At 45.2% G+C, this 11,815-nt stretch overlaps 1 protein-coding gene across 1 annotated transcript; it reads right to left on the reverse strand.

Annotated features, from left to right (window-relative positions):
- Positions 1-205: 205 nt before the first annotated feature.
- PYCR1 (pyrroline-5-carboxylate reductase 1) lies at positions 206-7,950 on the reverse strand. The gene is made up of 8 exons (XM_081849419.1): positions 7,650-7,950; positions 7,182-7,281; positions 5,640-5,710; positions 4,759-4,938; positions 3,315-3,536; positions 1,958-2,050; positions 1,363-1,526; positions 206-1,274 (listed from the first exon to the last, which is right to left on the reverse strand). Exons 2-8 carry the CDS (start codon positions 7,246-7,248, stop codon positions 1,130-1,132), a joined length of 942 nt encoding a protein of 313 aa, XP_081705545.1. The 5' UTR covers positions 7,249-7,281; positions 7,650-7,950; the 3' UTR covers positions 206-1,129.
- Positions 7,951-11,815: the final 3,865 nt, after the last annotated feature.

Raw genomic sequence — 11,815 nt, forward strand, 5'->3', positions numbered from 1 at the left:
TGTTGGAAATAATACAGAGGTAGATGGGCAAGGAGTCTGGCCTGGCATAAGGCAGTTTCCTAAGTTTCTCTAGTAGCTGAGCTACACCAGACTTTTAATCTATATGGACATCTACTTCTGATGGTAACAGGAGAACGGCATATATGTAGCCAATGCAAAAGTCCTAGCAAGAATAGGAGAAGTTGGAAGGAGGCAGAAACAGAAAAATTGTGAGAGATTTTATTTTACTACTATTGTGGGCAGCATGGTAGGGGCTGTCCAGGTGGAGCTGCCAAGGAAATTTGGGGTCCTCTATACAAAGTGAGACAAACAGTGTGTGGGGAACATTGGCAATCCAGTTTGCAGTGAGGAGTAAAAAAAAACAAGGCCGCTATAGCCCAAAGCCCAGAGTGCCTTGCAGACTCTACAGCAGCCACTATTTCATGAAAATGGGATATACAACAACTGCCAGGACTTGAAGGGCCTGCCTGGGGTCAAGTCCCTGGCCTATTAAATAAGAAGTGTGCCCATACCAGTGAATGTCTACCAGCCTGATACAGCCACAGAAGAAAGACAGACTGGGAGAGACCAGGTTACAATCTCTGCTTAGACATGGTGCTCCCCAGGTTACCTTGGGCCAGCCATTGTCTCTGAGGGCAATGTACCTCACAAGCAGGGCTTTTTTTCAGCCAAAACTCTCTGGAACTCAGTTCCGGCCCCTCTCAGGTAGGCATCATTACCATTTTAAAAGAATGAGGGAGGTGTTCATGGTGAACCTCTTTTTCTAGAAAAATAGCACTGTTCACGAAGTTGATTAAAAGATTAACAAAAAGGGTGTGCCCCGGAGGAAGGGAGGAGGATGTAAATAACAAAACACCGTAATCACAACTACAGGAGCAAAATCCCTCAAGGTCAGAAGCACACACAGTCACCCACCCAATGGAAAGTGGTGCTGGTGACAGTCTGCCTCCTGCTCAGCCCCCAGAAATGCTGGTCCCTGCTACCCTTTAATTAATCACATCTGGATGCTAAAACCCCGTTCTCCTGCAGCCGCAAAACCAGGCTAGGCCCCACCACAAAAAAATGGCTTAAGCTACTGATTCCCCTGAAAGGGAAAGGAAAGTGTTGGCTAGGCAAGGCCCAGGCCTCCTCATTGCTTCTTGCTGCCAGGATTCTTTTTGCTGAATAAGCTGACCTTGTTGGCAGAGGAAGACTCTAGTTTCACTTTATCCATTAAGGTCTTCTTAACAGCGGCCGGGGAGACCTTCTCCTGGTCAGCCAAGCATTGTAGTTCCCTGTTGGGGCAAGAGGGAAAAGCTTGTGAGCTGCTCAGGAGGCTCAGCTAAGGCAGGGCAGCTCTTAAGACTCCATGCCGGCATGTACCTTGTCCTGATGCAGGATGCCTCCACAGCATTGATGAGGAGTGAACGGAAACCACCACTCTCCAAGAAGTGCAGGGCATAGATGGTAGCACCCCCAGGTGAGCAAACATTGTCCTTCAGCTGTCCGGGGTGCTGCTCTGAATCCAACAGCATCTTGGCAGCTCCCTGCAGCATTGAGAAGATGAGTCGAAAACACACACACACACACACACACACACACACACACACACAGCCTCTCTAAGGAAATACTCAAGGCGATTTCAAAAACTATTCACAAGTATACAAACCAGAAGAATTGCAACACCTGCCTCAAAACTGGAAAATTCTGAAAAGATTGCAAAAAAAGCCTGACCTGCATTGTGCAGGACTGAAGCCAACACCATCACAGACATCTGCTGGGCCTTTCCCAGAGTCCCTTTGTTTCCTTCTTGCAATTGCAACAAGAAGAGAAGAAAGCAACATGGTGCAGGGTGCTTTCATAAACACTGCCTTTTGAGATAAATGGAATAGAAGCGCTGGGAGATGTTTCCGACCAAATATTGAAAAGGCAGAGTGGACACAGCTTGAAGAAGCAGCAAACAAGGTGAAATACTGACCAGCAAAGCTTGAGCTCCCAGCCGGACGGCTAGCCTGCGAGGAAGGCCCATCTTCACGCCTCCATCTGCCAGGGCATCCAGGGCTGTGAATGCCTAGGAGGACAGAAGTTATCACAAGAAAATAAAGATATGAAATGCAACCAAGGGGGACAGGGCGAAGAGACAGACTTTACCATCTAGCTTACAGGTAGACAATCCACAGGCTGCATGCAACCCTCAGAGGCCTGGAGTGCTGCCTTGGGTGCCCAAGCTGCCCCTCCACTGCCAAATTCCCCACTGCCTGACTGGCTGTGGAATGTGATTTGCTTGGGAAGAAAGGTGTGCAGGGATATCCTACCCTATGCTGCCCTAATACAACAACTGTGCTCCCCCAGCAGCTGATAGGAAGATTGGCAGAGGGAGTACAAATTCTACGAGGAGGAAGCCACAGGGAGGGACATCCTCCTCATATAAACTGAGCATGTGTGTGAGAATGAGTGTGTGGGAGCATCTGATCTGGTCCATGACCACCCACCTACCATCATAGTGTGGCCCCCAAAGTGGCCAAAAGTTTGTCCACCCACAAACACAGATTGTTTCTTAAGTGTCATCTTTCCTCTGCCAGAAAAAAGGAAGAAGCCAGGATAGACACTCTAAGGAAGGCAGACCTCATATTCCTGAAAGTTACCTCTGCATAAACAAGTTTATTTTGGGGGCAGCTCCCATCCAAACTGTGTCTATGACTATTGAGACTATTTATCCACCAGGCACTCCCAAATGTTAACTGATTCTTGGTCTTGCTTTATCTTCAAATCCATTAAGCAACTGAAAAGTCCATAGCTCAGACGATGTTCTAGAGGTTCAACATGCTGCTATAAATGCCTAATCAAAAAAAGGTAAAGGTAAAGGATCCCTGGACAGTTAAGTCCAGTCAAAATCGACTATGGGGTGTGGCACTCATCTCCACTTTAAGGCCAAGGGAGCCAGCATTCGTCTGCAGACAGTTTTTCCGGTTCATGTGGCCGCTTCTGGCACAACGGGACATAATGACGGAAGCCTGAGCACATGGAAACATTTACCTTCCCACCACAGTAGTACCTATTTATCTACTCGTGCTTGTATGCTTTCAAACTGCTACCTTGGCAGGAGCTGGGACAGAGCAATGGGAGCTCACCCCGTCACACGGTTTCGAACTGCCGACCTTATGACTGGCAAGCCCAAGAGGCTCCATGGTGTAAACCACAGTGCCACCCGCGTACCTAATCAAAAAAAGTACTGCAGGCTGATCTGCCTTCTGTGAAAATGTAAGTATACTACAAGCATCGTTTCTGCACTTAAAATCCCCCCTTGCTTCATACAGGGAAGAGATGGTGCTTACATAAGCAGGTCCACTGCCACTGAGTCCAGTTACAGCATCTATCAAGTCTTCTTCCACTTCAGTGCAGAAGCCCACACTAGCCATCAGTTGTTCCAAGAGCTTTCCATCCTCTACGTCAGCATGGGTCCCCGTAGCGTAGACAGTAGCTCCTTCTCTTACAATCACAGGTGTGTTGGTCATGCACCTGATCACTTTTGGGGTGGGGCAGAAGGCAGAAAGTTTCTTAGAGAAAAAGAGAAATAGGAGAGACAAATGAGCATATTTAACATACAGCTTGCATTCAAAATGAGCTCTTCTAGCAAAGGGCAGAGATAACCATTTTCAGGGTTCTAGATCACATCGAGAGGCTATACATCACTGACACCATCCTGTGAAAAATGAAGAATGTGTCTGTGATGTGGCAACAAAGTGCTCTGCAACTGAGTTTGTCCGGGAAAGAAACCTCTGCAGCCAATAGTACAATGGAGGTGTTTTAGTCTGCTTTTTTTATTCTGTGGTTTGCTTTATATTCACTGGTGGTTTTTATTATTGTATTCATATGGGGATACAAGCAATGATACACAGAGTCAGGCTCTCTAAGAAGCCTGGGGAGGCCTGGAACACTTCCAGCTTTTGAAGCACCTCAGCCATAATAAACGCAGCCACAGGAATGATGACACGTGATAACAAAATAAGGCAGCAAAAGAAAAAAAGAAGAGTGAAAGATTTAAAAAAATCTCACTTTCATGCAATCTCAATGCTGATGCTAAGCATATGACAAAATCTGTATCAGTTAACAAAAAAGTTGCATGTCTTTTACCAAATCACATCTCCCATTTGCTGAAATTTGTCATTCTAAACTGAGAAATTATGTCATAATTTGATCCAATGAACATAAAAACAAGTTGCAAAACTTAACGGAAGCCAAAAAAATTAGCAGGTGTCTAAATTTAAAGTCCCCTTTCAGCTTGAGGTCCCAGACCAAATGATCCCCTTCCCCTACCCCCCACCCCCACACTGGCACTGCTCAGAGTAGATCCACTGATATTGACTTTTAAACTTACATTGATTAATTTCAGTGGGTCTACTCTGAGCACAACTTAGTTTGGTAACACCTATGACGTATGGAATAGGTTTATTCACATTTCTATACACCACCCCAGAATTCTTCAATAAAGGGCATCTAAACCTTGCTTTTAAAATCATGACAAAATAATAATTCAGCTAAGCTACCTACTAAGGAGTGACTCTGGCTAGCAGGAAAGTGCTCTGGCAGAGGGGCTGTAAGAAAGTAAAGCACAGGTTGATCCTCACCCCTGCCTTCTAGTTGACTGGAGCAAGTCACAGGATTGTTACCATCAGTTTCTAGTCTGGTCTTCAGAAAAGAGTCCAGAGGCTACCCTGTTCCTACACTCAGCCTCACCTGAAAAGACTTGCTAGAAAGGAAGGGCTGTGAGTCTCTTACCTTTTCAATAGAGCTGATCGTGACCCCAGCAGCGCATGAGACCACAATGTGCCGATCCTCTATATCTGAGCCAATCTCATCCAGGATGAATGGAATTATGGGAGGTTTCACTGCCAGAAACAGGACGTCACTGTTTTTAACCGTCTCTTTGTTGCTTAGAGTGAAATTCACACCCATTTTCTGGAATATAGGAGTTGGAACAGGTGAAGCGTAACAGGAATAACAACAGAATTTAGACATGTGGAGTCAGCCTAGAATTAGGCAGGATCTAGTTTACTGAAAATTTCAGAAACTGGATGAACTAAACACACATTCTGTCAGTCACCATCAAGGTCACAGGACTTTGTCCTTTACATATCAAAACAGACTGTGAATGTGGGAGGCAGAGACTAAACTGCACTACTGCTTGGGTTTTTGTGCCAATATGAATGAAGTGTCCTAAATAGCCTCTCCTAGATGGGATTGCACTCCCCATAGAAGATCAGGTACACAATTAGGAGATGCTCCTGGACTTTGCTTTATCCTTAAATACTCAGGCAACATTAGTGTTCGGTACATTGTATTAGCTTCATCTGGTTCACCTACTGCAGCCATGCCTGGATAAATGAACATGGCCTCAGTTACTTATGCCTAATTACATCAAGACCAAGAGCTGCAATGTTCTCTATGTGAAGAGTTCAGAATCTGCAGTCAGCAAAAAATGTATCCGGCAGAATTTTGGTTGCTGTGCGACAATCAGAACAAATCACACCAATACTATTAAATGCATGGGCATAGCAGCTTAAAGTGCTGGTATTGATTTTAAAGCTAGGGTGGCCACATGCAGAGAGGACAGGGTGTGGGGTTAAGAAATATTAGATTTTTTAATTCCTGACACTTACCCTCAACCCTGATACAGTAGGGAGATCAGTGTCTGGTGAACTTGCTGTTATCTTGTGAGCAGCCAAAACTCCTAGAAAGAAGAATGATCAATTTTAGCTTTAACACAGTCTTCTGCCAACAGCTATTGAGCATTTTCTCACTTTTCAGCATATCCCTTCCATTAAGACTGTTAGCATGAACAGCATTACCCTTCACGTTATGCAACCGTTAGTTGTGGGGTCTTATATGCCCCCCCACCTAAAGAATGGATACATATATTTCTAGAAGGTGGCATACCAATAGGCAAATGCCTAGATAATTTGCACATAGAATCACCACCCTTAAGACCTTTGTGCTTCCCAGATCTGTGAGACGAACCAAGCCTACTTTTGCATAGTTGGCCTTTTTTTGTAATCAGTCTTATTACTTCATTCCTAATGACACTTGGCAAAAGGAGACAGAATTTTTCTTCTCATATTAATCCTTTGGAGGCCTTTAAGAATCCCCATTGTAGGTTTTGATTGCAGGCCATGGTTTCTGCAACCTGGACATTTAAAATGAAAGGAATAAATTCAAGGAAAACTGACAGTACACACCACCTACTCTTGTTTCTAAGCAGCTAGCATTTTTTAAACAATGCACATCCTTTAGTGCAGAACAGGTTATTCCAGAGAGGCTGATATTTATCAGGAATACCATTATGGGCAGAATTTCATTAATTAGCTTACCATTCCAAAAATGAAGCATAAGATTAAAGTTGGGTGTGTACCCGACTTTTGCAATATACTAACAAAAACAAGAAGGTCTGAGCACATAATGCCAACGCTGGCCTGACTGCACTGGCTGCCAATTAGTTTTCAGGCCCAATTCAATGTGCTTGTTTTGGCCTATAAAGCCTTAAACAGGTCAGGACTGCAATACCTCAAGGACTACCTCTCCCTATATGAACTGACCCAGAACCCTGCAATCATCACCTGAGGCCCTCCTTCGGGTGCCTCCTTCATAAGAGATCCAGCAACACGAGAGTGGGTCTTTTCTGTGGTGGCTCCCTGCTTGTTGACTGCTCTGCCCAGGGAGACTCACCTGCTACCTTCATTACATACGTTTAGGTGTGAAGCAAAAATATTCCTCTTCTCCCAGGACTTTGTTTAATTAAAAAATCCATGGCCCTTTAAACTGTGGAAGGGGGGTTGTTATTGTTGTTGTGGTTAGTTACTATACTATTATTTTGTGTTTTTATATTGTAAACCACCTTGTGATCACTGAATGACGGGTGTTATAGAGAGTTAATAAACAAAGCAAATAATAAATAAAAGCACACCCCCACACCCAGGCCAGACACTTCTCTTGAACACAACACCTCACTCTAGATAAGGGTTGTGCCATCTGACAGGAGAAGAAATATGCATAATGGGGATTTAACATCATTTCCATTTTTTAAAATCACAACTATAAAGTTATATAAATAAGGAACTTTGATACCAAGAATCCCATGCAGACAGCAGTTTTGACTGTTTATTTCATGTTACATCTTGTTTCAGGAAGCAGTGGGGCCTGCCTACCTGCTGCGGTGAAACCCCTAGCCAGGGAGAAGGCAAGCTGCCCCGCGCCGATGAATCCCACACTCATGGTGTCAGTTGCCTGGAGGTGACCTAATGGATTCTTGGGAGTGAATAAGAACGCGACAAATTAGAAGTTTCCCTGCCAGCGACCCGACTGTCTTTAGAGCCTGCGCTGATTTAGGGTACTCGCCAGACCAGGTGGGGCTCACGTATATCAGAATACAAAAATGCCAGGCGATTTCTCTTCTATATCACTCGCCCTTCACTCGCCGCCACAACTCAGTTCACCCAATTCTTTCCTTCCTTCGGCTCCACTTCGCTTCCCACTTTCCCCCCTTTGTCTCGCCAAGCCCCTTTCCCCTCCTCCCACCCGCTCCAAGTCTCGGTTTGATCCGTTCCGCGTTACTCGCAGCCCCCGCCCCATCCCCTGCCTCTGCTTGGAATCAACCTGCTCCCCAGAGCACAAACCTGATAGCGCCCACGTGGCCCCTCGGGTGGGAGGAAAAAAAGAGCGGACGCGGCGTCGCGTGGCAAAGGGAACCGAGCGATAACACCTCGTCCAATCCGAGGGAAGGGGGTGCGGCGTCGCTGGCATCCCGTTCAATCAAATGCTGAGGAGGCGGGTCAACAGCTGCCTATTGGAGCAACCTTTGTTTGCGGTTGCATCAGTCGATGCTTTAACGGAAGCCGTGAGGGGCCTATACCACGGCTTGGTTTTCGGCGTAATTTCTCAGCAGGTAATGGCTGCTGCGGCCCATCTGAGCGTTTCCGATGGCAAGCTATACGTACAACTTGAGGCCGCGCTGACCCCTGGGAATTGTAGTCTTGGGGGAGCAGATTAATCCACAGGTGTGATAATATAGTTGCATCTTTCAAGTGCAGTATTCGCAGACCCTCCAAGTGTCCCTATTTTCCAGGGGCGCCCCTGATTTAGAGAAGCCATCCCGGTTTCTGATTTGATCCCGGAAAGTCCTACTTTTCCTTAAAGGTAAAAGTAAAGGGACCCCTGACCCTTAGGTCCAGTCGTGGCCGACTCTGGGGTTGCGGCGCTCATCTCGCTTTACTGGCCGAGGGAGCTGGCGTACAGCTTCCGGGTCATGTGGCCAGCATGACTAAGCCGCTTCTGGCAAACCAGAGCAGCACACAGAAACGCCGTTTTCCTTCCTGCTGGAGTGGTACTTATTTATCTACTTGCACTTTGATGTGCTTTTGAACTGCTAGGTTGGCAGGAGCAGGGACCAAGCAACGGAAGCTCACCCTGTTACTTTTCCTTAGGTTGTCCCTATTTTCATTGGAGAAATGTTGGAGGGTATGGAGTTATCTGACCCCTGAGCCATCTGAAGGCAATCCTGTATAGGGAAGCTTTTTTAAAATGTTTAATGTTTATTTTATTTTTTTATATGTTGGAAACTGCCCAGAGTGGCTGGGGCAACACAGTAAGATGTGTGAGGTATAAATAGTAAAATTATCATTAGGGAATGGGACGTCCCTATTTCCATTGGAGAAATGTTGAAGGGTATGAGTTCATGATTTCTAAAACAAGTGTCTGCACTGTAAATTATTTAGAGATCAGATTATTCGAGTTAGAAACTTTGCTTTCTAACTGTAATTATTCAGCTATGATTATTTAGTGACATTCACTTCGTATATGCTCAGAGGTGCCCTGAAAGCAGTAAGCTACTTGGTCCTTCCACACTAGAGCCCTTTAGAACTACCGATGCACTGCTTTTCCACAACGAGCTGGAAGCAGGTCTATAACTGGTTGGTTCCATGCAGCATTTGAAAAACAGTACTGTAAGGTAAAGGGACCCCTGACCATTAGGTCCAGTCGTGCCCGACTCTGGTGTTGCGGCGCTCATCTCGCTTTATTGGCCAAGGGAGCTGGTGTACAGCTTCCAGGTCATGTGGCCAGCATGACTAAGCCGCTTCTGGCGAAACCAGAGCAGCACACGGAAACGCCGTTTACCTTCCCGCCGGAGCGGTACCTATTTATCTACTTGCACTTTGACATGCTTTCGAACTGCTGTGTTGGCAGGAGCTGGGACCGAGCAACGGGAGCTCACCGCTTTGTGGGGATTCGAACCGCAGACCTTCTGATTGGCAAGTCCTAGGCTCTGTGGTTTAACCCACAGCACCACCCTACTGTAGTGTTGTTTTATCCTATATAATCCTGAAGGAATCATGTAGGTCCTACCATGGGGCAGAGGGAGGCATCTGCCTCAGATAGTGGATAGCAAAATTCCTCTCTATTGGAGGACAGAGTTAGTGTGCCACAGTCTTTTCACCATTCCCTAACCTGACTTGCTGCTCTCATACTGTAACACCACCAGAGGAAGAAAAAAAACATTGGGAGAGGGGACAGAAGGGGCACAGTACATTTTAGGTGAGTGAGTTTTGTCCCACATGTTAAGATCTCTGAAGAAAAATAACTAGATTAATAACAGGAGTGCAGCAATGGGGAGAGGGTGCAAGCTCCTTGACGGGGGTGCACTTGCCCCCCTCCCCCTTGCCACCCATGCTTTCAAGTGTCCTGGAGGACAGTGTTGAAGTAATATCTGTTCCTAGTCAAGTCATTTTTTGTGCTTGGAATGAGGAGTGGGGGACAGTTCTCTTTCGCCTCAGGCAGCAAAATGTCTTGTGTATGTCCTTCATCTAACGCACAACCTCACAAAAAAGCCAAATTGGAGCAAATCATTAGTGCATCTGACATAGAAATCCTAAGCAATTTTTTTTGAACCTTTCCTTGTTTTTCTGTTTGGTTTGCATATGTGCTTTAGTAGACACACAACACACACATACACAGAGGAAAGCACAAAATGTCAAAAAGTAACTGGAGATAGGGCTGTGTTGCATGACATTGCGGTGGGTGGACCAGATGACCCTTCCAACTGATACTATGACATGTAATGCCAAAGGGGCAAGCAGCTCATTTTGTACTTCGTTCATTTCTTGTCTTGATAACTAATAGGCAGTCATTGCAGATCTTTCAACACCACTGTAATATGTGTAAAAGTGGGTGTTCCATTAAGCACCCTAGCAGCTGAACTTGGCACTAGCTGCAGCTTCTGAACCAAACACAAGACTAGCCCCACATGCAGTGCATTACAGTAGTCCAGTCATGCAGTTACCAATGTATGGAGCACAGTGACATACGCAATATGGTGGTTGCTGTGTTAAATATACATAGTTCTCGTAGAACACAGAAGTTGACAGATACATCCCGTCATATTGCTGCAGAGCTGTCAGAAGCTGTAGTTGTCAAAACTATTATATATACAAACAAATGAGAAGCCTACTCTTTGTATTTGGCTAAAACAGTGATACTGTAGAGCTAATAAGATTCACAGGTGACTGAAACATTGCGTCAAGCATTTAATGTGATTGTAAATCCCCTAGTTGCATTCTATTTTGCGTGTTTTAAAAATATATGTCCTAATACTGTGTCTTGTGCTATTAGAAGCTATCCTGGCAAACTGAAAGATGAGGTATAAATGTTTTAAATAAATATTGCAATCCCATTGCCTTCATTCACAAGTGCTGTGAGAAATGTTATTTGCTCCTGCTAATTCCTTCAATCATTTGCCAGGCCTAGCTCTTATTTTGCATCATATCAAAATTGTCGTTGATGGCAGGAACTAAGGAATTAATTTCTCATAAACAAATGTACTTGTGTGGGTTTGCTGGTGAAGGAAGTAGGCTGTATGTAAGATTCTTCTAACCCTTGGATCCTGCAAGTGTTAAAATTTAAGTCAGGCTAGCTTCCTGTGTTGATGTGATAGCCTGAGTGATGGGCCATAAAGGGAAGCAAAGGAAAGGAAAGGAAAGGGGCTCTGTGTGAGATGGTAAACGGGTGGGGCCCCTCCCCACCTCCCCACCTCCCCCACCTCACAGTTTGTTAGAAGGACAAAGCAAGAGTTTAAAGTTGTGTTTTCAGTGATATGACCTAGCAGCAAAGCAGTAAGCAGAGAGAAAGAGCCATGCCAGTTCACTGCTGTGGCTATGGGTGAAACAATAACTTTTGGGGTGTTAATGCTGTGAATCTGTCCATCGTAGACTCAGGTTGCATATATGTATAAATAAACCATGTATCCTAAAGACACCACAGTCTCCGCTGTGCCTCATTTCCAAAAGGAAATACAAACCCTGGGTAAGTGCCTGGAACCCCAGGAATCTCACACTGCTCAGAGATTGGGGTGACATGCAACAGTATGAATGGAATGGCCTATCGGAAGAAGCTGGGGTTTGTTTTTTAATTGGCCAGCTTATTGTGTTGCCTAAAAAAACCCCAACCCTGAGATTGAAAATAGATTCCATTTGTGATTCAGGTCTGGGAGCTTAAGAGCTTGGCAATTGTAGATATTTGGAGTTATGCAGTGAAGGCAATACAGCCTCCAAAGAAACCCTCTGTACCTTTCATTGGATTTACCAGTTGAGTAGTGCCAGTTTGAGACTCAGCTCTCCATGTGTTCACATGCCTCAAATTCCATCAGTGCTTTTCCTCATTTAATCTCCTGGAAGCTTCTGAGTTGAATGTCAGTATCTTCTAATGCAGTTCCATGCAGTAAGGTTGATGAGACCTTTTAAATGGGGCAGCTCTCAGCTGCGAAAGTCACACGTGTTCATGCTTTGTGCTG

The sequence above is a fragment of the Podarcis erhardii genome (genome assembly GCF_964252035.2).
Source record: "Podarcis erhardii genome assembly, chromosome: 2".
NCBI classification, from domain to species: Eukaryota; Metazoa; Chordata; class Lepidosauria; order Squamata; family Lacertidae; genus Podarcis; species Podarcis erhardii.